We start from the raw sequence: 27,861 nt of genomic DNA, 5'->3' as shown, positions 1-27,861 counted from the left end.
ATAAACAAAGGTTTACTAGCTCGAAGGCTAGTTGACTTGGATGAATTTGTGGAAACTATCCAAAGTTCTGCTCATTTGAAAGCTGAAAACTGTATCTCTGTATTCATCTTTTGTGTCTTCCTAAAATGTAATTTTATTACCTTTTTTGTTGTTAACACTGGCAAGTCTGTATGTTTTTATTTATTAACTATTTTTTATTGTGGTTAATAATAAGTGTAATACTTGAAAAACTAAGTCGGGCGGGTGAGCTTCAGTAGCTCTGATGAAGAACCTACCTGACCAATCAGAGTGAGAGTTCGGGCCGCCGGACGCCGCCATATTGGAGAGGGCAAAACTGCGGTTAGACAGCAAGTAAACGGAGTAAATAAATTAAAACAAACGTGTTTTTACAATTCCTTTAAAACCGTTAATCATTTCCATGTCTAGCTATCCAGATTGCAATGCGCAATTCAATAAACATCTAGATTTTAACATTGGAATATGGGCAGTGGAAACAGCTTTGTACTCCTTTGAAATCGGATGAAAGTGTAAACTTAATTGTTCTTCTTTTCCAGAAAACCCTCCCCAATATGGCGGTGCCGTTGACGTAATTCAGCAGCGTGCCAAAGCCCCGCCTTCTCCGAGAGCCGTTTCACATCCATGTCATTCTGCTCTTTCGGCTTTATGTCTTCAACGCACAAATAACACCGAGCAGCAGCGCGTCTACATGACCGCAGCAGGACCCTGTGCACTGAGCTCCAGAACTTTCCGAAGCTCCTGCTGGAGATGAGGAGAGCATGGCCCGCAGGAGAGATGACGCTGCAGGCGGACAGAAGCTGAAGGGTGATGCTGATGGTGCGCATCCCATCATGGACAGCGAAGACGAGGAGGCTCTGTCTCTGGAGGAGATTTTACATCTATACAATCAGCCCATCAATGAGGAGCAGGCGTGGGCTGTGTGTTATCAATGTTGTCGATCTTTACTGAAGAGGAAGGAGGGCGCTGCTGCCGTCGGACCGGGGGATGTGAGGATCTATAGAGACGGGGCCGTGCGCTTATATGTCGGAGTCACATCAGGTGAAAAATGTACACATTCCGCATCCATGACTGGCATCATCGCGGCCTGTACAGGCGTTTCCAATGAGACACATTCAGCGTCAATGCGTTTTGTGTGTGTTTAAACATCACTCCAACGCAACATCGACCCCGAGAACTATGTGCTTGCATGTGTGATGTTTTGGGTTCGCATGTGCTATGATTTGCCACACTACATGTTTCTGCATCGCAAAGCACGTGCGATGTTAAATTCATTCTGCTGTGCTCAATGGCACAGATATTAAACATCAGACTCGATTATGTAACAGAGAAGGAAACAAAATGGTCAAATCAAGTCATCAGGACTAGAATGAATGGAGTAGGTTGAAATCTGGGCAGTAGACAGCACAAACGAACAACAAGATAGAGAAATCAACCATTGTCATTTATTCCAAGGAATTTCAGGTTCATTGTTTATCTTGTAAATGGATTATGGGAAAAGGGTGTGTTGATGCTGTGTCAGGTTGTCTTTGTAGACATTATCCACGAACATTACCCAGAAGCCCTTGATATTTAGTGTCAGTATTTGGATTTGGGGTGTGTCTGAAACTGGCTCACACGCTTGTTTTCTCAACAAGAATGTGCTTCAGAAGTTTTTGTTTGATAAAGGCTTTGGCAAACACTGCTGATGCTTTAATTGTTTGAATGTATAATTTGCCGTGTTTGATTGAAGTGTCACGTTTAATAATGATTTGTGAAGGGTTTCAGTGTGTGACAGGTGGATTTCATGCTCTCAGAAGAGAAGGGCTCTGGGTCATTCTTACTATGTTCATGACCCCTGCATAGTGTCTGAGCTTGTGTCGGAAGTGGTGGTCAAGATCCATGATATTTCTGTGTTGTTGTGAAGAATGTTGCTTCATGATGGAGTTTCCGTTGTGTTGTTAAAAGTGTCAGCATTAAACTTTGCTGTGCACAGATTGTGTTTCTTTGTGTCAATTATGTGTCACAGTGCTTGGGTGTTCTCTTATGCTTCGTTTTAAAAATGATTCCCTTTCATCTGTCGCTCATTATCATGTTTTCTTTCCTCCCGCAGGTGCACACAATCCCACCCGCTCGTCCACACAGGTGAGTGACGTCTGAACACTGCATCGCATCTCTCCAACACGTGTTTTAGTTCTCACCGCATCTGTGAAATGTGTGAAGTGTTGCTGTGCTGTTGCTAAAAGTGGATTTTAGCACAATGGCATGTTGCATTCTGGGGGATTTGCGTGGTGCATTGCTAGGATATTCTGTGTGGTTGCCAGGAAGTTGGGTTATGGTTGCTCAAGTGTTCTGAGGGTGTACTGTAGTCAAACACAGGTCACTAAGGTCCATCCTCAGCTCTCTTTCATGTTGTCTCTTGAAGTTGATGTAGACATGCTTCACCACATGACAAATCACACTCAGAAAATAAATAAAACACCTCTCCACAGTACAAATGGTGTAATGATATAATCTGGTATTGTGACAGCTCTATGGACGTGACATTTTGCGTTATGGACGTGACATAAAAATGCTCACGGAATGAATTTGTTACGATCATACCAAAAATGTCAGTCTATGAAAAAAAATTATATTTAAAAAAGGGAAATAAACATGCGTTATGGATGTGACTATAAAAGGAGGTGGTTTTTGGGAGACGATAAACTTTGTAGAATTTCTATAAAATAAAATGCACAATCCTGAAGTAATAATACTCAATGAATGGAGAAGTGATGCCTCTTTATAGAACATCAAATAGTTACTCTATATTCATTTTCATGTGTCCATTTATGAGGAATATAGAGTTATGGATGTGACAATCCTGAAAATGGCTTTTACCTGACTATGAATATTCATGAAGTATAAATAAAACAAATGCTTTACAAATTTGAAGAGAGATCTCACATGTGTGTTTAAACCACCAAATGTTCATATCTGTGCTTTAACCAGAGTAAAAACCGCTGGTAAAAACTGTTTTTTGTGGTAAGGTTGACTTTTCATGGAATTGCCCAGATGTCTTATTGTCTTGATTATCTATGACAATGTTTTTATACGGGATATGAAACGTCAAAACATACAATTATTTCATGATTTGTTTTTTGGTTGTGTGCTTTAACTGCTTTTAGATGTTTTTATAATGTTTTACCGTGGAGCACTTTTCATTCATTGCAATGCTAAATTTCAGTTTTCCAGTGACAGACCTATTCAGTATTTAAGAATTTGTATGCAAAAGGTTTAAATTAAATATTAAATTATTTATATTATTATTATTATTAATAAGTGAATATTGTAAACTTTCTCTAAATATGTGTTTTATTTGATTTCTAGTGTAATTCTTTACATTTTGCTCTGAGTATATTGTAGGGAAGAATGCAATCATATTAGAAAGGCAGTGTGTGTGTGTGTGTGTGTGTGTGTGTTTGTGTGTGTTGCGTGATGTGAGCTTTCAGCAGCATCTCATGTGTTCTCCATCACAGCTGCTGAGATCTCCATGAGCTCGTGTGAAGGAAAATGTCAGTCTTCACGTGAATTCATTTGATGTCAACAGCTGGTGACATTTTCAAAGCCAATCAGAGACCAGCAGTTGTGTATTTGTGACATATCACCGTTTGCTATCTGAGTATCTTTGACCTTTTAGCTTTATGACATAAAGATCAATCCAGATGAACTACAGGATGTGTATTTATACTGTATATAACACAGAGATAATGTAATGTAGTCACTGAAGCTGAAAGAAGCTTTATTAGAAGTACAAATTGCTTTGGATTCTAACATTCTCTCATTATCTTAAAGCGATAGGACTATATAAAAAACGTTATCATATATTTTATATATATATTTGGATGTTTTTATGTATTATTTCATATAATATCATATGGGTACAACGTAATGGTTTTATTTATTCATGCAGAAATGCATTCTGGGAACATAAATAATTGTTTCATGGAGTCCATCTCAATCTATTCCTTATGTAGTTTCAATACATTGTGTGTAATGCAGTTTTATTTGCGTCTGTTTTAGACAGAACACACACACACAGATTTGTGCAGTCTACAGCAAACCCGTCCCACAGTGCTGTGTGTGAAATTCTGTAGTCAAATCTTTGCTAAGCATTTTTCACAGACGAGTTCTGACAGACCGCAAGAAACTTCAAACTAGTCCGAATGTATTAACATAAGACTGATCTGAAGTTATAAAACCTTCAGACGACACACAACAATCCTTCCCTTTGACTTTTGGGTTTCAGTGTGTTATTGTGCTTCCGCCGCTTATAATCTGTGTGTTTGGATAAAACCTGTTTTTAGTTGTTTAGTAATGGTTGAGATTACACTCATTTTCTTTGAGACTCTGGAGATGATGGGTGGTTTTTGAGTGTAGTCGTCAGTTTTGGATCTAACGGACGTTTGACATGGGATGGCAGTTGTCAATCTGTTGTTAATAAATTGAGATCTCATAGTAACAAAGCATCTTTCTGACCGGACAGCTGCTGAGGATTCACCAAAGTTATTCAAAATAACAATAAGCATTTCTTGCAGCGAGTAAAATGGTTCATGATCTGTTTACTTTTAATAACCCAGGGCTGGATTCACAACACATTCTGAAGAAGAAAGTATCCCCTAACTGCCATGTTTTATTCTGATTTTACAAAAAAATTGCATGCATTTCTATTTCTGAAAAAACTTCTCATAGTATTCTATAGTATATATACATATAGTATAGTATTTCCAAAATGAATCTGTAGTAAAATTCCTCCATGCTTTTTTCTTAATCTTACTATAGTAAATATTTAAGTATACTAAAGTATTTTCTACACTTTACAATAGTTAATACTACTATAATAGTTAATACGACTATAGGATTCAGTGACATACTAGCATAAACTACAATTTACTACAGTTTATAATAGAGAATACTAATTTGCATAATATGGTATTTGTTCATGTGGTAATGTCTGCAGAACGGCCGTATGTTTTTATTCTTTATCAATGCAAATGTAAACATGTTTAAATGTTTGCGAAAGGAGTTGAATTAGCAGTTTTGACCATCCTGACATCCTGCAGTGCATCAGATTTTTCTGGATCCTGTATCATATGTTTAAGTGAGGTATAAGAAAGTAAACTTTACACCGGTAACTGCGTCCTCACACAATGAATGTAGGCCAGTTTCACAGTATCAGGTCACGTCACACACAGAGAGAGAGCGAGAGAGAGAGAGAGAGAGAGAGAGTTTCACAAATCACCTCAGCATCACTGACTGCTTTCTTAAATCACACAAACCTCCTGTTATAAGAGCCGAAGTACTTCTGGAATCTTTACTTTTGGGTTTGATGTTCGTGTGTTGTGTTTTCTGAAATGAACGGCTAGAATGGCCTCTAGTTGTGTTGTACAGCAAGTGCACTGCTCAGGGTGTTTCAGGGCTCTTGTATTGACAAAAACATATGAGTGGACTAAAACCTTTATTACGTAAACATTCCCACAATGCACCATGTACACCAAACTCACAATATGATCTTACTTAAAATGTTGCAAGAAGTGTATTTAAAAAGATTAATTGAAGACACAATTTTAAGTCTTAAGCATGTTTAGATATGGTAGTGCTTGTTTCATTAATGGAATTAATTATAGAAGTAGTTTATTTTTACACATAACCTACACTCAACCTATACAAATATTTATATTATATTAATATTACTACAGTGTTTACTATTTCTAGATACTGTAGTGTTTTTAATCCCTTACTATAGTAAGTATTAAATTTAATAATATTACAGTATCTATTACAGTTGATCAATGGGCTTGTTGAGATGGCGCAGGTGAGCTTTTGCGACTCCAGGGTCGCCAGACTAATTTCTGGTCGTATAGACTGTTTCATCGGACACGCGCACACCTGACCCCCAATTAACTTGCGTTTTGTGTTTGGCTACTATGTTTATGTTAATATTAATTTATATTATTGTAATGTAATATTAAATGATTCGTTGAAATTTCTTGTAAGTTCATTTTCTTAAATAAATAATTTGTTGAATGGGTCCTGTAGTTCGGTCGCATTTCAAGAAACTGTATGGAACATTGACATCTAACGGTTGAGCTTGGTATCGGAGTCTAAATTCTATATATTGGGAAGAAAAGTTTAGCCAGATAACACTTCTTCACAGTTTCTTTTGATTGTTATCAGAAATAATCTACAGGCGCTCTATTGTTTGTGAATGTGAACCGGAAGTTCAGTTGGGGTAACAAGAGTGCACATGCGCAGTAATGTTTGTTTATGTTGTTAAGATGAAACATTATGTTGTAGTGCTAAGCAATGTAAACAGGATCTATCGCTGATATATTACTTTCTTATTTTTATCTAAAAACATTCATATTTGCCAGCCCTAAATCGTCCTTTTGTTATATGACTGTAAAATAGTCTGCCGACCCAAATCCTCACCAGCGCCATCTTGTGCAACTAGCAGAATACCTGCCATTACAATATTTTTTTGTGCTGAATAGTCCGCCCAAAGATCCCACATTTTCTTTCTTACTCACTCTGCTGCCAATTGATTTTGAATATATTATGTAACCCTCTGTTATCTGTGGAACACAAACTTTTTCAGGAAATAATTTAGGACATGTCAGTCCCCGTCCTCATTCAGCAACCAGAACATCCATTAAACATCATTTCTTGTTTCCGCAGAGGGAAGAAGGTCCTGAGGTCTTTGTGTGGCAGATTATGAATAACATGTTTTTATTTTGGCGATTTGCAGCAGGTGATCGAGTCTCTGGGTATCGTGATCTATAAAGCTCTGGATTATGGGCTGAAGGACAGCGAGGAGCGAGAACTGAGTCCGCCGCTGGAGCAGCTCATCGATCTCATGACCAATGTGCTCGAGACGGACAGCGACTCCTGCCCTGATGAAGGATACTCAGCCGCTGAGGAGGAGGAAGATGACCGACAGGAGCATCCGGCTTATCCATGCCGTATCCGCGGATACCGTGACATCATCAAGGTATTACAGCGACTGAGCCCAGGTGTTTTTAGTATGTTCTTATGCTCAGAATCAAAGAGCTGAATTTTGCAGATGTAGGAGTGTGAACTGCATACTGACTACTGTTTTAATATAGTAAGTAAAAAAAATATATTATGCAATATTTATATACAAACATACAAATATTTATTAAATATACACATATTTAAACAAAACAGATATACACAAATATCACAAAAATATGCATCTTCCCATATATAGAGTATGCACACTTTCTATACAAACTTATAAACATTCATACATTAAATGAATGTTGAAGTATGAACAAAATGAACAATATGAAGTATAGATGCACTTAAGGAAAAAGCTAGTAGAGTTTAGAGGACGTAGTGTCCATGACCTCGCCCGAAGGTTTCACAGGAGCTTTTTTGAAGCCTAAAGTGGGCGGAGCATGTCACTGCCGGATAATCGAAAATGGGCAAATAGGCGTAACGTGATTGGAGCTGAGGTGCCTGAGTTGGAAAACAATTCACCCCCTCGCGGTTGTCATGAAGGGCAAAATGAGCTATATAGACTAAATCATTGTTTGTACCAGGCTGTAAACATGTTTTTTTCTGCTATAAAGTTGGGCATTTTAACATGGGGCTCAATGAGATTCTGCTCTCTCTAGTGGCCAGTCAGTGAATTGCAGTTTGAGTCACTTCTGTGTAGGTTTCGTGAGAGAAACGAGAATCATAAATGATCAGGTCACAGCGAGCTTGTGTCATTGTGTTTCTGAAGTTTAGGCTGTAAAATGCACAGACGGATATTTTGCTGTCGTGCCAACAGTGACTCACATCACCTTCTGTTCATTTATTACACTTATGATGAGAAATGAGGCCATTTGTGTGTCTGACATGAGCGTGTCTTCCATTTTATCATGGTGAATATTGACATGATTATTTCATAAGTAAGTTTCATGAATTTCTCTCGTGTGTGTGTGTAGATCTGCAGTCTTCACCTGTCCAGCCCCGCAGATGCTGTCAGTCATTATCAGGCCGTGTGTCGGGCACTTCACGCCGAGACTAGAGAGCTTCATAGCTTCCTGGAGAAGATCAAGAGTGTCAAAGAGGTCAATCTCGATGAAACTGGTTTATACATATCAAATTAAATCTGCTTTCATGACCATTTAAAGTGATGGTTCCCACAAAAAAATATATTTTGATACCATTTATTCTCCTCATGTGGTTGTAAACCTGTATGTGAGTCTTTCTTCAGCGGAACTCAAAAGAGGATATTTTGAGAAATGTCTCACTGGTTTTATGGAAGTCAAGGGGCTTCAATGTTGTTTGATTATCAACATTCTTCAAAATATCATCTTTTGTGTTCTGAAGAAGAAAGGAAATCACACTGGTTTGAAATGACATGAATAAATGATGAATTTTGGTTTCAAGATGTTAAACATAAATTTCATAAAACACTTGTATCAACAGATTCCCTTTCACTTAATTTAAAACAAAAAAAGACATGTTTAAGCATTAAATTAAAAACTTTTACTGACAGTTTTGCTAAAAAAACCCATCCTTCCATTAGTTACACCAATGCACACACACACAGAGCTGCTGATCTGTAGATTCTGGAGAGGTGTGTTGGGTTTCAGATGGGGTGTGAAGTGTTTTGTCTCGTTGTGATTGGACAGAACCTGCGTCAGATGGAGGGAGACACAGTTGATGATCCGGGCAGAGAGCTGAACGAGCTGCAGAATGCTGATTGGGTGAGTCACCTGCCTTTCAAAACAGTGGAGACATTTGATTGGCTCTCCCGTTTCTGCTCTGTTTTTACTCGATTTTTGTTTGTACTCTCATAAATATCATTTCACACTCTTTAGAGGCTTTTAAATGCTTAAATGTCTTATATTAGAGAAAATAATCATCAATTATAACTCTGCTTTCTAAAATATATGCAACAAAACAACTGTGCTTTTTAATAAGAATACAATTCAATGGAGAGCAAAGAGTTCATTCTCCTGCTTTTAAACCTCGAGGAAATAAAGTAATAATCTCACCGGGTCTCAATAATGTCTCAAAAATGTCTCTAAATGAGCAAACATGGTTTTAGAAATCTTTCAGGACACCTCCGTGCGATTTTCTTTATGAATACTTATACTGTACATCAACACTTGTCTCGAGACTTGTCTCATGTTTGAGAATCTGTGTGTCTGCAGGCTTGGCTGTGGGTTCAGATGATGCGTGATCTGAGGACGGGTGTCAAACTGAAGAAAGTTCAGGAACGCCAGTATAATCTGCTGCCCATCGAGTTTCAGCTCACACCGTATGAGATGCTCATGGACGACATCCGCTCCAGACGCTACAAACTACGCAAGGTCATGGTGAGGTCACAACACGTCTAAAATCGAAATAATATTTGTTTCAATGGACAGTGCCAAACAACATTTAGTGGAATGTCTCTCTGCTTCATCTGTATGTGTTTATCTTTGTATCTCTCTCTCTCTCTCTCTCTCTCTCTCTTTCTCTCTCTCTCTCTCTCTCTCTCTCTCTCTCTCTCTCTCTCTCTCTCTCTCTCTCTCTCCCTCTCTCTCTCTCTCTCTCTCTCTCTCCCTCTCTCTCAGGTGAAAGGAGATATCCCTCCCAGGTTAAAGAAAAGTGCTCACGAGGTCATACTTGAGTTCATCAGGTCCAGACCTCCCCTCAACCCCGTGAGTTTCTATTTTTCACCTCTTGACTTGATGAAAGCTTATTAAACAGAGCTAACAGTGTCGTGCTCTGTGTTAGCACACATTCGGGCTTGAATCACAATTATTCAAATCATTTTACAATGCACTTACAAAAAACGCTTGTGACATGTAGTTTAACATCACAGTGATTGGCATGCTATTGTTGCTTTAAAAAACATGAGAATATCTGACCATTCAAATGAATGTAGATATTTATATAAATCCCCAAAATGTTGGCACACAAACACACTTTCTGCTGCCACTATCACAATTAAAGACGGACAAGAATACCGTTTAAATAAACATCATTGACAGCCCAGCGCTGAAATTTCTTATTGAGTGCATATTTGATTGTGGAAATGGTCATCTATGGATTGTGTGTGCTTGTGATTTCAGGTGGCAGCACGGAAACTCAAACCGCAGGCTGTACATCCGCCCACGCTTCATGAACGCATCCTTGAGGAGATCAAGACTGAACGGAAACTCAGGCCTGTATCGCCGGATCAGATCCGCAGGAGTAGACTGGGTGAGACACACACACACGTTTACGCTTTGAGATGTGAGATGATGGACAGTAGAGCTGTATGTGTGGAATGTGGCATGTATGAAGGTCACTGCACATGATACGTTAGCAAACATGCTCTCGATAAGCATGTTCAATTGAGAAAGACAATCAGAACAGACGTGCTTTTATTGTTCGACCTTTCCTTTGATTACAACACACCAGCCTCTGTGTGGCACACACTCTATATACTTCATACAGTTCATGGCTGGATTTATCATGATTGTCATTCATATGCATTAAACATGAAGAAAATGTTTTAACGGTAAGTCTGGTGTTTCTGAAACCACACTAAATGAATGTATGAAATAAAGTCCAGTCTTACATGTTTTTCTGTTTTAATAGCTTAACCCTTATAACAGGTTGTGTGTTATTTTAGTGATGTAGGAGTAGATGACACAGTTTTCAGTTTGGGGTGAAGCAAAAATAGGTTCTAGTTATGTTCAGTATTGATGGGGACAATCCTTGAATGTATTGCTGTTGTTTTAAATGCGCTACGAGAATTTAACAGTTGACTCTTAACATGCTGCTTGTTTTCTTGCAGCAATTCGGCCTCTTAGTATGTCTCAGAGTTTTGATTCATCAGGTAAAGTGTGTGTGTGTGTTTGATGCATTGCTGCATCTGTGATCAGATGTATTTGTGCACATGTGATCGTATGCATTGGTGTGTCTATCATCATATGAATGAATGAGGCTTTTATATGGTGCTTTATTGTGTATGGCTGTACACTCAAAACGCTTTACAATCATATGAGGGTGGCATCCGCATTGGTGCACCTGTGATCGGGTGCATTAGCGCCCAAATGATCGAATGCATAAGTGCGTCTGTGATTAGATGCTTTGGTACACCTGTGAGCAGATAAATTTGCACATGCACATTAGTGTGTCTGTCATCCGATGCATTGGTGCACTTGTGAACAGATGCATTGGTGCACCTGTGATCGAATGCTTTAGTGCCCAATTGATCGGATGCATTAGTTTATCAGCGATTAGATGTATTAGTGAACATGTGATCGTATACATTGGTGTGTCTATCATCCGATGCATTGGTGACCCTGTGATCATATACATTAGCGCAACCGTGATCAAATGCTTTTGTGCACCTATGATTTGCAAACATTAGTGTGTCTATCATCAGATGTATTGGTGCACCTGTGATCAGATGCATTGGTGCACCTGTGATCGTGTGCATTAGTGCCCAATTGATCGGGTGCATTAGTGCGTCTGTGATGAGATGCATTGGTGCACCTGTGATCAGAAAAAAAGGTGCACATGTGATCGTATACATTAGTGTGTCTATTCCCAGATGTATTGGTGCACTTGTGATCAAACGCATTGGTGCACCTGTGATCGGATGCCAATTGATCGGATACATTAGTGCATCTTTGATCAGATGCATTAGTGCACCTGCGAAAGGATCCATTGTTGCACCTGCGATCGGATGCATTAGTCCACGTGTAATTGGGTTCAATGGTGATGCATTAGTGTAAAGTGCATTAAATAGGACCAGTTTAAGATCCATTTCATCATTGGTTTACTTAGACGGTTGATTATTATGAGCTCTAGAGGAAGCAGTGCTCTCAGATGTTTATGGTCTATCACTGTCTTGTATCTACATGCTGTTGTGTGGTGGTTCACGGTCACGTCTGCGTGTTTGGTGTTGTTCTGACTCACCTTGTTAACAACTAATAAACTGAGAAGTGTTCATGTAACAACATCATCCTAATAACACAAGTGTCAAAACATCATAGCTAATACAGTTCATACTCTATATAGTGAGCATGCTCGGATACAGTACATGTTCATGTTCTTTTAATGATGTCGTGTTGTCCAGATGTGTCCTCCGCTGACAGTTCGATGAAAGCCTGCAGCACTCTCTCGCTGGCCAATGGCGTGTCACTTCAGCCAAACAACTCCGGTGGGTTTCAGAGGAGACGTCTTCAAGCACCCACCCTGTCTGAACTCGACAGCTCTGATTCAGATGTGAGTATTGGTGTGTGTCCTTTCTGACAATATACAGCATCTGTGAGACTTGAACTAATGTGTTTCTCTGATCAGGACGAGACCGCGGGTCAAAGGTCAGCCAGCTGTTCCAGCCTCTCAACATCTATGGTGGACGACACGTCTCCAGAATCCGTCCTGGGGAAGAAAAGTGAGACTCGTGATGATATTAACAAGTCGCTGTAAAATCCAGCAGCCACTATATGATGTTTAATAAACCTGACAATGAAGTATAAAGAATAAAGTGACTGCAAATGAGAGCACAGACTTGACTTCTACTGACATTCAATACCATCACAGTTTTGTTCGGAATTGTGAATTATTGTGATATTAAACATGATTGTTGCAGATAGCAGCTCATGTGATCCACCATGATACTGTGATTGACCAATTACGTGTCTGTCGTTCTCTTCAAGCTCCGCCCATGTTCCTGCCCATCTCGTCCACGCCTCAGCCCGAGAGACGACAGGCGACCCAGCGGCGACACTCCATCGAGAAGGAAACACCCACCTGTGTACGTCAGTTCCTGCCGCCCTCCAGACAGAACTCTAAATCTCTAGTAAGGATTCACATTTATTGTTTCTCGTCTCATCTATACAACAATAAACTTTTGAAGCAGTATTAATGCTGCATGTCTCATGGCTTGCCTTCTCCATGCCGTCATTCATTCTGATATAATGGAAATAAACAAACAAAGTTTGTGTTGCATGTGTATATATTTTGTGTATAAGCGTGCAGTCGACGTGTTAGGTGTGTTTGTGATGCATGATGTGTTGGAACAGGAGGAGTTCTGTTTTCCTGTGGAGTGTTTGGCTCTGACTGTGCAGGAGGTGATGCACATTCGACAGGTCTTGGTCAAAGCTGAACTGGAGAAGTTCCAGCAGTATAAAGACGTTTACAACGCTCTGAAGAAGGGGAAGGTGAGCGTTACTGTAACCTTTCAATCAAAAAAAAACTGTGACTCCACTTACGTAAGTCGTGCCGCTCGACAGCCATGTTTGTGACGGCTCTGGGCAGATATTTACGTCACAGGAAGTCCACAGTCAAGTCTACTTGAATGGTGAAAGGCAGATATTTCTAAAATATCTAAAAAATCACAATTTAAATGCAAACTTCGGATCAATAATGACAGGAACTGTATCGTTACTTTGGTTTGCAAAGCTTAAATTGCGCTAAAAATAACCTTTTTCTGAAGTCGCTTTATATTCTGCGCACAGGCTAGGAAACACCGCACGAGAGCCCCGACCCCGTTTTCACTGATTGACGATTAGCTCGTTTGACTGGAAGGCGGGACTTCCTTCGCTATAGCGGCCATTTTGAGCATTGGATTCGTTGTTACGGCAGTGACGCATCTTGATAATATTAATATTGTTGCTGTATCTTAATATTTAGCATATTTCAGATTAAAAATAACCCAGTTGTTTTGACTAATGTAAATTATTTGAATAAATCATTGAATGCATGAACGACTCTAAAAAAATCTGTTTAAGCGTGACGAAACTAGCGTTATGATAACGTCACAATGTTCTCAAGAAATACACGAAACGTTTGTCTTTGCAGCTCTGCTTCTGCTGTCGGACCAAGAGATTTTCTTTCTTCACCTGGTCTTACACCTGTCAGTTCTGTAAAAGGTAAAAACCCGTCGTGTGTTATCTCAGTCCAGCACTGACCTGAGATCAGTCGTGGTAAATCATCATTGTGTCTCTTTATTTTCCAGGCCTGTGTGTTCGCAATGCTGTAAGAAGGTAAGTGTTGTTGTGTGTGTCCTGACTCGTTCTATCGTGTGTTCAGACACACACAGTGTTCATGTCGGATGAATGAGGAGGTTTTCATTTGGTTTAGATGCGGCTGCCGTCAAAGCCCTATGCAAATCTACCCATCTACTCGCTGGGTCCGTCCACGTCCACTCTGAAACGAGACACGGCATCCTCCAGGCCAGAGAAAGCCGGCACGAGCCAACATCGACCCGGCCTTCAGAGAACAATGACCAGGTGAAACTTCATGTGCTGTTTCGTGTTTAAATCATCTCTCTGAAGCACACACGCTGATGTTTACACCGATTGTCTATCTGTCAGATTATCTAAGAACACGAGACAGTCGTCGTCCTCACAGGATGAGACGGAGCTGCCGAAAGACCTGATGGAGGACTGGGCGACCATGGAGGTGTGCGTGGACTGTAAGAAGTTCATCTCTGACATCATCGCCTCCAGCAAACACAGCCTCTCATTGGCCAACAAGCGAGCGCGTCTGAAGCGCAAGACTCAGTCGTTTTTTCTGGCTTCTGAGAAGGGTGCAGAATACAGACCTTCAGAGAGAACCATCAATGAGGTTTAGATGCACCGGACGTGATGTCGTACAGATGAGCTCAAGCCAGCGATCATGAGGACGTGTTGCATCGTTGTGTCGTGAGTGACTGATGTTAGGATTGCTCTTCTTTGTATATACTGATTTTAAAATCCACGTGAAAATCCACTCAAACCTGCTTTACCTCCATCAGGTGATGTTAGAGCTGGATGATATATCAAATATTCATTTATGCATTAATATTGCCTTGATTGTGTGTTTCAAACCAGATTTATATTTGGCCACTTGTGTGTATCTCTTGGGAGTGTATGAGAACAAACACATCATTCAGTTCATTTCTGCAAAAGAGGAGAAATATCACTTTAAAAGCTTCATTATTACTCCTAGACGTCAGTGAGGGCAAAAGAAAACTTTTGCTGAAATCTCATGTGCGTCTCAAATATAATTCCTGAGAAACAGAGTCATAAATATATCAGTCATTATATAATGTCAATATTATTGAAGATCTCAATATCAACTCAAACATTTCTCATCAAATGCAGATTATTTCACCTCTGAAAGGAGCATTTTGATATCATGTGTGTTTAGTCTACATGACTTTAAACCGACAAGCACAAATCCATCAGATGTGTAGGATGGTTAAAGGATAAAATATTATTTTATATTCATATTGTGAAGTTAAAGTGTAAATATTTGTACATTATGTGTAGGTTTAAATGTAAATGATGCATCTGCTTGAATATTTCATGATATTTCTTCTCCTGAGTCTCTCTTTTCTGATTCAGACAATGTGATGCAATGAGCCTGAGTTTCTTTAAGAATGAAGAAATGGATTTATTTTTAGTAATAATGTCTTTACGTTTTACTGTACATAATAGTCTTTGGCGGTCAGTAAATAATCGGGGATGTATAGCTTTTAAATTCAATCAAAGATGTAAATGAATTATCCTGAGCGCTGAGACAGTGAGATAATATTGTGACGTCTCATATCACACATAAATCATCATCTGAAGGGAATTTATTTCCGAGAGTTTTTATCTGTTTTAAAATCAAATTGTGTTTGGAGTTACCTGGATAATGTTTGTGCTTTTTTATAACGTCTGGTTGATATGCTTGATTCTGATTGGCCAGTCGAGACATTCGCAGGTTCGCTATTCCCAGATAACAACCGCTCAAAACTAATAACACACGGTAACCGAATGCAGCAAACCATTTGATTTATTTCTGAGTAATTAAATATAAATTTATCTTTTAATGACGTACATGACATTATATTTACTTATGATTAAACTAATTTGCTCATGACATTTAAACGACGTTTCTTACCGAAAGTAAATGGCTTTTCCTCATGGAAGGTCTGCATTCGGTAAAAAAGATCTAATAAAATATTTCAAATTCATATTTCATGTCCAGTTTTTTTCATGTGGCAAAAGACATGTAGTAAGCGTGATAATGTTTACTTAACAACACCTCACTGTCTTTATACAGTAATGGTAAAAACAAATGTGGTATCATGTTTGTTTGTATGTGGGTTCCCATGATAATAAAAACCTAAAAAAAAATCATACTGCTGCTTAGACTTTGCTGTTATTGTCTTAATGAACACAATCAAATTAAACAGAATATAACATATTTAAATCTGTTAAATCCAGTGAGAAGAACAAATGAAATCTTTGTAAAATGATTTTCTTATATCATAGAAACTGGTTAGAAGTGATTATCAGTACAACAGTTCTTAATAATAATGCAACATCTTTTTTGTTATTTGTTGTTCAAAATCCTCTCAATAATTTGTTTGTTGTGCTATTAACATAAGTCCCACTTACATTCTGTAACCGTTTATCAACATATTACAAAACATAAAACATATTTTTGTGAACCTTATGATAATAATTCACTAACAAATGGTGTCATGATGTGATAAGATTTATGGAGTGTTGTGAGGATGCTGTGAGTTGGATTCTTTCGCAGGTTTGAAATGTTTGTTTTCTCCATTATCTGTGAATCTTTTTATTTGCCTTAGAAACACGCTCTTTTAATCATGCTTATATCCCTCGAATGGGTTTACTTGTAAATTGGGTGAACTTGTACTCTATTGTGTAAATAAATGCGTCCAGACAGCTGCAGTCGTGCATGCCTGTGAACTTCAGATCTAAGGCTGTGATTTCTGTTGTGATCTCAGCCAAACATGATCAAGGAAATAAAAACAAATTCTGTCAGAACGGCTGTGATAGGAATTTTACTTTTCATGTTTATAAGATGCTTTTATTACTGTGCTTGTGTTCTAGGATGTACTTCATACATTTCAAAAGAGTATGAAAGCAAATCATTGTTTTATTTCAACACTGTTGGATGTTCCTGTTAAAGGATCACAGAACATCAGTCACTTATACACAAGAAAGAAATGTTTAATACATTTGACTAATATTCAGCTGATACATTTTTGATCTAGTCCTATTAAGCGAAAAATTGATTAGTTAAATATTAATCAGTGCATTCGTTTTTTTCTTCATTTTGACAAATCACGAGTCACGACCTGAGACGTTTATATACCTGCATCATCAAACAGATGATCATAGGCACTAGAAACACACAAAATACTGAAACACACTCGACATTACTGTCAGAAGAAACATGAAGGCAGCAATATAAAGACTTGAGCTGAATTTAATGAGCTGATGCAGCATGTGGCAGGGTGGACGTGTGTTCTTGACGTGTTACATGCAGACGGTGAGACTGATTTTAAAGAGAAAAGTCTTCTGCTCACAGCGAGACGGGACTCTGGGAGATTTTCTTTGCTTTATTTCTCACCTGTGGGAAACACAATGATCAGAGATTCTGTCATCAGTAAAAAGAATGAATGAAAACGTGAGAGTCACAAAACCTGTCGAGGTATCTAAGACAACGTGAAATTATTTTTCTTTAAAGGAAATTAATTTTATTTGGCAATCAGTGTTTTGTATACATTATTTTGTATGACAATTCCCATCATATTTTAAACTGTAATGGTATTCGCTACAAAGCTGATTTAAGTTAACTTAATAACTGGATTCATACTGAACAAATACTGTAAAAAGAACGAGCATAAGAGTCTACAGTGTAAAACTTTCGCAGCAGGTTTGCAAGTAACTCACTGAAGATTTAATTTACAATTTGGTTTGAAGATTAAACTTATCCAGTTTATTTTCTTTCATATGACAAGACTTACTGTAATATCTTGGGTCACTTTTCTTGTTATGTAAATGTATGTGTGTTTAAAATATTTTAACTAGAAAACAAGACAAAAGTGCTTAGGAAGAATGTACTTTTTTGCAGTGATGCTGTGCTAATGCCAGTCTCTTCTGGCTCATTTTGAATCTCAAAAGTCAAAGTGTTTTAATATTGATTAAAGTAATTCAAAAGATTACAAATTGGAAAGTAGAATTAAATAGTTATTAAATCTACAGTAAGCTACTGGCAAACCTGCCGCAAAAACTACAGCAAAGTTTTACAGAGCAGGTATAAAAGTGTGTTGATTGGAGAAGTGTGTGTGTGACCTGTGTTCTCTGTGCTCTCTGGTTGATGTTTGTGTGTGTGGAGGATCTGCAGCATTGTGTCCCAGCGTTCACCAGCTTTCTCTCCTTCACACATGAGCCGTCATCTTCTCTTTTACCTGAAACACAAGGTGTCGGATTCTTCAATCAGGACGATCTGCAGACTGTTCAATCTGGCATTGATCAACAATTGATGTCAGATGCGGACGCAAAAGTCCAAATGCCTTCAAATCAAATTCCATGATTGAACAGATACATTTTTGCTAAAGAGTTTAGGTTTACAATTAAATAAATTAAACAAATGCACATCATATTCTGAATATGCAACTATAAATTTGCTGTAGGAGGCGAATCATCACCAGTTTCAGAGCTTTGACATCTCAGCGGGTGAAGGTCATTAGAGATAATTCAGCTTTTACAAATACATGTGCAGCAACTTTACTGCAAAATATAATCATATATGATAAAAAACAAAACACTAATTATATTATATAAAGGCGGATTTACAGTTAAACTCATGAAAGTTGCTTGCAAACATATAGTTTCTTCCATCACTGGTGCTGATGAGTTCACATCATCATGATAAAACATGTGAGGCTGTAACTTAACTCAACGCAAATGTGTGATGTTGAGATTCTGAGGTTTAAAATTTTGACATCATTCTTTGAAATGAACATATGCCACTTGATATTTCATTAATATTGTTATCATAAGGTTGTTATTGTCAATGTTGTTATTGTAATTAAATGCTTCTTTATGACTGATTTGAAAGAGGACAAACTCACACCCATCTACTTAAATTTGACTGTAGATAGTTTTAAACAAATTCGAGTTGGTTCATTTATTAACTCTTGATTTAAAAAACTGGGTTGAACCTTCAGCTGGACACGAAAAAAAAGGTTAATTGAATACATGTTGAAGTTTTATGACAACATGATTCAATATCACAGGTATGATGATGACATTGTATTCACAATGAAACACCATCACTGCAAGCAGATGATTTGCACAGAAAAAAATCCCTTTAAGTTATTTTTGCAGTCCACATTCCCAGAACGTTCTGGAAACCATTGACATTGATTTATGGAACAATAAAGAAACGCAGCAACAATTGTAGATTTGTGCAGTGACTGTGGTGTCAATCTTTATGATGTTGATGTCTGTCAGGCAGTGAGTGATAGAATCAGATGGCAGTGGTACCGTTTTACCACAGCATACATAAACCGCGGTATATAACCGTTTTGCGAGCTATATTAGCTAATACCACAGTACCCCCATCAGATGCTCAAAAGCAGGTATTGCGTGGCTCAGGAATGTCAACCTCAGATTTTTATTTGCCTTATGATATTAAATTGAGTGATTCTGACCTGAGCCGGTGGGTGCTGTGTTCCCGATGTCGGTTCCACCAGTCGGATTGTGAGCGGTACCGGCCAGCTGTGTCATCTCCGTGTCCGTGAGCCACGTCGACTCGGTGTCTCTGCTCTCGTGATACCGGGGCTCGATGGCGGCAGACCTGCTTCCACCGCAACCCATTGAGACCAGCATCAGCATCACACGCGTGGGTCAGATCCAGAGAGGAGCAATAGCATCCTCATACCTACGAAGAGCAGTCGCGAAAAACTCCGAGTCTCTCAGTCATTCGTGGATCAGCATGGTGCGCGTCACAATGGACGCGGGTGCGCGGCGTTTTCAGCACCATGGACAGAGATCAATATTATATTTTTACGTCAATAATTGATCAAAATAAATGTAAATGAGCATTGCTGTTACTGGTGCTCGTGTACTTCTAAAATCTATGAAGAAGAGATTTGCATGGACCACATACTTTGTTGACAGCATCTTATATTTACACATAAAAAGTAAAGTTCACCCCAAAATAAATTTTTCCTCACCATTTATTCCTCGTGTGGTTGTAAATCTTTATGTGACTCCTTTTTAAGTGGAAGACAAAAAATAAGATATTTTGAGAAATGTGGTTTCGTGTTCATACAATGAAAGTCAACGGGGTTCAATGTTGTTATTATCAACATTCTTCAAAATTTGCGTCTTTTGCGTATTCTTGTAAAGAAAAAGGCATTGATATGTTTTTCCATTCATTTATATTTTGGTTTCATGAAAGACAGTAATTGTGCACATAAAGCTTTTTTAACACCAAATGTACATAACAACACATATATATATATATTGCATCTTTGTAACACTTATCGTTTTGCTTCACATGTTTAAATGGACCACTTGTGCGTTTAAAGGAAATCGAGGGTTAAAAACACAGCTGTCCATACAATAATATCTATCACTTATATCAGGTGGAACCACCACACAACACATGAGTGGAATGACTTCAACGCAGAATTTCATTCATTCACTTGCACATGATAAACACAGTGACAATCTTTAAAAAAAATGTAAACAAAGTACCGGGGCATCAGATATTCTCCTGCTCTCATTGGCTGAACAGTAAATATAAGCATGCACGACTAAAACCAGAGAAAGAGTTCTGCAATATACAGTTTAATTTAACTTAGATTTATTCACAAAGACAAAACAAAAAAAAGGGCCGGGGTGACTGACAACGCTTCTTCTATTTGAAGTCCAGCAAGTTGCAGTCGATTTTATAGTACACGTACGGATAATACTCCTGCTGACTGAGGTTCAATCCAGGAATGTCCATGGCCGATTGCTGGAACAGAGAATCAAATGTATTCATGATTCAAGCCACGATATGTCACTTTAATATCAAACAAGTAGGGAAGTAACAATTCACTCAGCTCACGATACTGATCTCACAATCATTCTTATTTTTACAAACTGAGTTGAGACAATTAAGAAATGCTGCACATTTCTTTGTAAAAAAGAACATACATTTTATGTCAAATAACAAAACTGCAATTTTAAAACAAATTCCAAATCAAATAAAAAATACAAAAGTCTCATTAATATCAACAAACTAAGACTTTGTCTGTGCTTTTCTTGGATTATGTTTTACTTTTAAAAAATATCAGCATAGACAAGTTATCCAAATTTCAAACATGTATCGGAATTCAAATAACATCTCAACTGGCTCAAATCTTCACATATTATAATCGGCTCAGGGTGAATCGTTACATCCCTACAAGTCATGAGAAATATCTCCCTCACGTCGATGATGGCCGCCGCGCTGCTGTCCAGATGCTTGTAAAGATCGTACAGAACCTCCCTCAGTTTCTTCATATTCTTCTTGTTGGGCTGTAGCAGCATCGCTTGGAAGTTCACAGGCAATCCATATCTGTTTCAGAGTTACAACAATATTACAAAGGAGTAAAGAAAGAAATGCTTTACAATGCAAAACTGATCATATTTTATTAAACTGAGAGACGTGTGTGTGAGTGTGTTGATACCTTAACACAGATTCCACAAAGACCCTCAAAGCTTTAATGTGAATCCAGGCGATAAACGCCTCGCTGAAGTTCACTTTCAGCCATCTCACGAGCGGTCCCTGCACAGATCACACACAACCGTCAGACAAATACGGACGTTATGCTTTCTCGATAAGATGAACAGATACGTACAAACTGCTTCTTCTTGTCAGTAGAGAGTCTGGTCATTTCTTCTTTATCAGCCTTCATCTCCTCCTCATTGTACTGAAAGTCTCGCACCGTGAATCTGAAGAGCAGACGTGAGAAATAAATCAAGACGTGAGAAGGAAAGCGGTCGTATGATGTGACGGCAGATTTGAGACTGAGAGCTTACTTGTTTTCTCTGGCCTTGTGTTTGAAGTCATCAATGGCTTTTCTGAAGAGTGTGACTGTGAACAGACCGCTGTCATGATCCTCAAACAGCAAACTGATGGAAACAACAACAGCAAACGCATCAACAGAAGATCATCGGTGTTTGGAAAGGAGGGATTCATGACATCAGCCAAACTATTGGGCTTTGATAAAATAATTCATGGAATAGGACATGCCCCTATTCCAAAACCCCGCCCACAATGGCCTGTAAAAAACAAAACCTTTAACACACCTCAACTGTGAAACTTGAATACAAGCTCAATGTAAACAGATGTAAAAAAATTAAATATGAACTAAAAATAAACTTCCTGCTTCCCATATAAGGCCTTTTCCAATGAACAGCTCAGAGGAACGGCTCATTTCGATTGGCTAAACAAAGAATGCGATCGTGAATCATCAGTACATTATCTGTGCGAAGCAGTTTCAAGAAAGTTTGAATAGCTTTGGATTGCACTTTAATATTCCTCAAAGTCAAACTTTTTATGCCAAATATAATTTCTTGACACCACTACTTGATTCTTTGGTAAAATACAACCTGGACATGTTTTTTGGATTTCACAAAATCCCACTCGCACAGAACACATTATTACACAATTGGATTTGTTCTGCTGCATCAGTTCAATGGTTTCTTTAGTAACCAGCAAACCTCAGAGGTACCCGGTTTAAGCCACGGTCACTGGAAGATTGGAAACACAAACCAGTCTGAAGACATTTTGCATTTCATTCCCTAGCAAAGTTCAACTTTGGAGAACTCCGAAGTGCGAATTCGCGTCACTTGAGTGCGTGAGACCAATAGAAGATCAAAACATCACAGCGTCAGACCTCTCACTACAGAAATGTTAAAGATGGAGGAATCGCTCCCACCCATTTTAGCAGCACCGTCCGAACAAATTTTGCATGCTCCTAGTCCTAGTCTGACCACAGCTTTAGTCATTTACGTGCCCTCTTCAGGCACAGGCCAATCAGAGACCTCCGTTTTCTTGGAACATCATCGGTTTACAATAAACGCTTTATACCATCAGCAAATCTAGACGACCATTTGCAGGGCAGGTTTGTGACAAATCACTTCATTTTCCATTACCACAGGAAAAAAAAAACTTAAATATTGTGAGTTTCTTACTTCGTGGATCGTGGCACAACCATTTCCGCAAGCGTCTCGTACATGCGCTGCCAGTCGGTATAATTCACCCTGGAGTTGGACCAAACACGTGTTAAACAAATCTTGTGTTGTCCAAACAGTGGTAGTGTGAATGTGTGTGGGAATGTGTTGCTCACTTTGGTACCACAACTAGCATCGTGACAAGATACTCCGAATCCAGCACAAAGTCATCTTTCTTCACAATATCAGCCAGACTCCTGGTCAACAGACTCCCTCTGAAAACCAAACCAAATCAAATCAACGCCAATGAAACTCAATGAAGTCGACGTATCTGTACGTGAGGTCTGTCACTCACGCATTCTTCCTCTCCAGGTTCTGTAAGTTTCCCTTCAGGTTGTTGTACGCCGACGCTCGAGCTTTCAGGTCGTTGTCGATCTGCGATACTTGCTGAGGGAGAAAACACACACGCCGTTATTTTTGGGTTCACAATGGTTCACACAGAAGTGAGCGTGTGATGTGACTTGCCTTGGATACAATTTCAGAAATGTTCTTCAAGGACTGTTTGATGGGATACTTGGCCATGTCCCACTGAAATCTTGTGACGTAGGTGACCAGATCGACTAAACGAAAAAAAAAAACAAGTAGAAGTGAATTCGAGAATCGAAGAGTGTTGTCAATCTATTATAGAAGCTTTCTGACCTCCGTTAGCCAGCAGATTCTCCTGGACTTTGTCTCGACTGTCCTCCAGAACATCAGCCATATACTGAGCCACTTTCTTCACCACACTGTGAAGAAGATCACAGCGTTCTGAAAAACTCTCGACTTCTCCAAAAAAACAACATCAGAACCACCGGCGCGCTGAAGAAAGCCCAGCGCCGTTTTGCACATTATTTCAGGAATGAATGTGTTTGCCTTTGGATCTTTCGCACAACCGTAGATGTAAAAATAGAATCTCACGTCCACGGATGAGACGCAAGTCATGGGATATGAATCAAACGTGAGGAGTCACCAAACTGCTGGTAACTAAATTTAGGCATGGGCTGTCGTCACTTCACGTTTATATGAGATTCCTCACAGCACACAAGAGCATGAAGCATTTCATCAGACAAACGAGTACAAGAAGCAGAAATAACTCAAGACTGAGAGACTTTTGAATAAAATTACTAATGGCGGTGCTTGCCAAGCTATCAATTATATATATATATATTATAAATATATATATATATATTATAAAACTTTTAAATTCTAGCGCTGTCATGTGATCTGGTTGTAAATTCACTTACAAATAAACATTTTATTACTTTAAAAATCATGGTTCATGTAACATCAAATTATGTGAATTTCGTGGTATTTAGAGGAGGATATATCTAAACCACATCCAGAGATCCGAGTATCAAGTGGACTTAGGGTCGGCTCTGTGATAACCACCGCACATAACACTACAACAACATACAGGCAACCGTGATGCACCTTCAACTCAGAAAAACAGATTTTACCTCTCTACAAAAGAGTCCAGTTTGGCCAGCTCATCAGACAGGCCGACTAACACATCCAGCGTTCCCACCTGCGGTGTGAAGAGAAGAGAAACAGAGAGACTTTGATCATCGTCCTGTATGATGAAGCAATACAAACGCAGCCAGACTCTGTTTGATCAGCGGCGGAGACGTCCCGATCGCCACTTCTGTTCTCATCCCGTCAGGGGGAAAGTACAGGACAGCAGTCACATGACCCTGGTGAACAGACACAAGGCTGCACCACAAACTTTGACACTCAAGCAAAACAGGCCTAGAGGATTTACTCACGAGAGAACACTCATTTGATCCGAACAATCTCATCTTTTATCTTGCGTCCAACTTTCAAAAAATAATCAAATTAGACGGCAGAAAACTGTTGTGATGCCATTGCAAGAATATAACAAATACAACACAGAACATGTGATACGAGTGAATAAAAGTCTTCACCTTGAGATCAGGAATGTTGAACTTATTGTTGGTGGAGAGGTTGTTGGTGCGAGTGGTGGCCGTCATCAGTTTGTCCCACGTCTGCTGGCATGTTTTCTCTCCAGGCGCAGAAATTAACCAGAACTCCGTCATGGCTGCCGGTGAGCAGGATATAAACGTCTGGAGACTGGAAGAAGTTCATCACTTTTCTGAACTAGGTTTAGTTTTTTTTTAATTGGGTCTGGCTAGATGTTAACGCGTTGAATAACGTTTTTTTGGAATTAGTCTATTTTGCCCTTACATGTACACATTCATTTTTTTTGTTAGTGTACAAAGATCTCCTATAAAATCTCATCCTACTGGTGTTAACATTTGCTTACAACTCTCGTAATGATCCAATAAAATGTCTCAAGAGCAAAACAAAATAATAAATTGAAAAATCATCACTCTGACAGGCCTGAAAATCACAAAACTTCACTGATGTTTCCAGGTTTTCCATGACCGCACAATATTGACAGAGACAGCCACCAAAATACACTTCCCACTTTCCATTCACTCAATATTACACTGGATATTTTATACAAAATGACTAATTTTAATAGTCAGCTGATGTGTTTCAGTGACTCGGAATACTGCATGTGTGCATTATATTGTAAAATTTAAAAATACTACATATCTCATAAGATGTGTTTTTTTTCTGGGCATTTCCTCAAAATGAATGACACTTAACAGTCACATGATCAGAGGCCCATCAGTCTGACCTTCTGTCTGATCACATCAAAAATGTAATGTAACTCATACAGATTTAAAATGTACAACATCATCATAAACAATCACAACACATCACAGACTGCCAATGGCTGCCCGTGGACAAACCATCACATCATAAACACGCAATACATCGCACATTATGCACGAGATTTACAAAAACACAATCGCATCAACAATGCTATACGTTACAGATGTATAATATCAAATGACAATCTGAAAATATATAATTGATGTGTCAGATTATTGTGAGATGAACAAAAACAGCGCGAGGATCTTAATCCACAGTAGCAAACATAGCTAAAGGTTACAAGACGATCGAACAAACGGACATTAAAGATCACATTTCTCAGTCTCATCTTACCTGATATTGATGTGAACAAGATGATCAAATGGTTATTTGGCAGTTTTAACTTAATAAATTACAAACGATTGCTTTTATGGTTTGATATTCATAATGTCACTACAATGTTTCTAAAGATTCACGGTCAGCTGATCAACTGCACTGATCTGCGCATGCGCAGTCAAAGCGACAGCGCCACACACGGGTCTGAGCATGCGCGGTCACAGCGCCACAGCCGCGTGCAGGCGTAGAAGTGTTACTGCAGCCAGAATGTTTTGTTCTAGATTATTTACAACTTTATATCAAATTGAATTTAATGATGTCATCTTTATTTTTGTACAAGTTACCAATGATTCTTAAAGTACGATATCTTTTCTGGTACAACTTTTCACTTTTCTCGAACAATTTGTAAGAGAAATTAAACAATATGCCCCGAAATAAATTGTTATTCTTTTTTTTCAAATTATACCCCAAATTCTATTTTATGAATTTTTTATTTTATTTTGTTGTTTTTGTAACCAGTTGTGTATGTTTATACAACTTTTGTACTCTTTTGTACAATGAGTTGTTTATGTTTTGTACAAATTTTGTACTGTAATAAAAATTTAAAATAAATACTGCAGCCAGAAAATACCTCGAATCGCTTTCTCGTCTGTTTAAGGAGCCAGAAAAGAGGCTTAAAAATAAATTTAATGGATTCGGTCTAAAAAACGCGTATAACATTATTTTGGTTAAGACTGGATTGGTGAGTGATGGCAGCACTCTTATGAAATCGTAACCCTTGACTGCTACTATAATCCCGCATACAACGGCACACCTATATGGTTCAATGTGAAGGTGATAACTCTTCCCTGGAGGTTAAATGCAGGAATGCCCAGTCAGCAGGCCCGATCAGGGAGGCACAGGCTTTCTAAATTTGGCCAGAAGTCCCTCTTCCTGGCAGCGGGTGTCCCCCACCCTGAGTTCGAGGAAAAGCCCACAAAGCGATATGTTTATGGAGTTCAGCGGGTCTGGGGTGCATTGTTTAGGATACAATGCCTGGACTGGCTGGAGCCAACCCCTCAGATCAAACACACCAGGGCGGGCTGCCCGCTGGCTGGCCCGCGTCTAGACCGATAGGGACATGTGTGTGCATGCGTTCCTTAATCGGTCGCTCGCCTACAGGCCGGAGCGACTTGGGATAAGGAACATACTTGTTTAGTCTCTCGGGACGTCCAGCCCAGGGTCCAGGGTTACAATTGGTCTCCAGCTTTTTGTTAGAACACTTGCATCCATTTCCTTGGTTACCCAAATGTTTAAATACATTGTTTGGTGAGGACAAAAGGATAGGGAAAGTGATTGAAATGTGGGCTACAACACAACAAAATTTTAGGTGCTTCCCAAAAGAAGCGTTCAGTCAAATATTGGCCAAAAAAAATCATTAAGAAGAACCTTTCCATGACGAGTAACTGTACAACCAATACTGCTTCTTTTATGGCGTCATTAAGCACCTTTAAGTCAAAGTTTAGGCAAAAATGTAGATTCTTTCATTATTGACACACCCACATGTCTTTTTCAACTCTTGCTGTTGATTTTTGTTTTAGACTCAAATCATGACCATAAAACCAAATGAGTCTTTTTTGATCAGGATTAATGTGAATTTCGGGGTTGAGGAAACGAGTGACATCATTTGGGTGGAGAAATATGAAGTGACAGTTAGTCATGAAAAACTAAAGATAAGCTCTATTGTTTGTGTTGGAGACTAGCTGTCTGTGGATGTCACCATACTGCCAATGGCACTGCCACATTTACAGAATTGCATGTAACCGTAGTTGAAATGTATAAGTCA

The 27,861-nt window shown here is 38.8% G+C and overlaps 3 protein-coding genes across 4 annotated transcripts; 1 reads left to right on the top strand and 2 right to left on the bottom strand.

Moving 5' to 3' along the window:
• Positions 1 to 576: 576 nt before the first annotated feature.
• Positions 577 to 16,714, top strand: spire1b (spire-type actin nucleation factor 1b). 2 transcript variants are annotated; one of them, XM_056763262.1, is made up of 17 exons: positions 577 to 1,056; positions 2,108 to 2,139; positions 6,782 to 7,024; positions 7,989 to 8,114; positions 8,682 to 8,756; positions 9,207 to 9,371; positions 9,612 to 9,698; positions 10,113 to 10,242; positions 10,823 to 10,864; positions 12,113 to 12,261; positions 12,337 to 12,430; positions 12,696 to 12,838; positions 13,062 to 13,199; positions 13,840 to 13,910; positions 13,997 to 14,024; positions 14,122 to 14,270; positions 14,355 to 16,714. In XM_056763262.1, exons 1-17 carry the CDS (start codon positions 777 to 779, stop codon positions 14,611 to 14,613), a joined length of 2,211 nt encoding a protein of 736 aa, XP_056619240.1. In that variant the 5' UTR covers positions 577 to 776; the 3' UTR covers positions 14,614 to 16,714. The 2 variants fall into 2 exon arrangements, with proteins under 2 accessions (XP_056619240.1, XP_056619241.1); XM_056763263.1 differs by lacking the exon at positions 10,823 to 10,864.
• Positions 16,715 to 16,995: 281 nt separating this feature from the next.
• On the bottom strand, positions 16,996 to 19,735 carry baalca (BAALC binder of MAP3K1 and KLF4 a). The gene is made up of 3 exons (XM_056763142.1): positions 19,484 to 19,735; positions 18,120 to 18,235; positions 16,996 to 17,394 (listed from the first exon to the last, which is right to left on the bottom strand). Exons 1-3 carry the CDS (start codon positions 19,665 to 19,667, stop codon positions 17,347 to 17,349), a joined length of 348 nt encoding a protein of 115 aa, XP_056619120.1. The 5' UTR covers positions 19,668 to 19,735; the 3' UTR covers positions 16,996 to 17,346.
• A 461-nt stretch (positions 19,736 to 20,196) lies between these two features.
• atp6v1c1a (ATPase H+ transporting V1 subunit C1a) lies at positions 20,197 to 26,205 on the bottom strand. The gene is made up of 13 exons (XM_056763296.1): positions 26,055 to 26,205; positions 24,944 to 25,109; positions 24,479 to 24,546; positions 23,682 to 23,767; positions 23,508 to 23,602; positions 23,338 to 23,429; positions 23,159 to 23,257; positions 23,004 to 23,072; positions 21,846 to 21,938; positions 21,665 to 21,758; positions 21,494 to 21,591; positions 21,255 to 21,381; positions 20,197 to 20,796 (listed from the first exon to the last, which is right to left on the bottom strand). Exons 2-13 carry the CDS (start codon positions 25,073 to 25,075, stop codon positions 20,698 to 20,700), a joined length of 1,152 nt encoding a protein of 383 aa, XP_056619274.1. The 5' UTR covers positions 25,076 to 25,109; positions 26,055 to 26,205; the 3' UTR covers positions 20,197 to 20,697.
• Positions 26,206 to 27,861: the final 1,656 nt, after the last annotated feature.

This window comes from Triplophysa dalaica, chromosome 12 (genome assembly GCF_015846415.1).
Source record: "Triplophysa dalaica isolate WHDGS20190420 chromosome 12, ASM1584641v1, whole genome shotgun sequence".
Classification (NCBI taxonomy): domain Eukaryota; kingdom Metazoa; phylum Chordata; class Actinopteri; order Cypriniformes; family Nemacheilidae; genus Triplophysa; species Triplophysa dalaica.
This window is presented reverse-complemented; position numbering and strand designations above follow the sequence as displayed.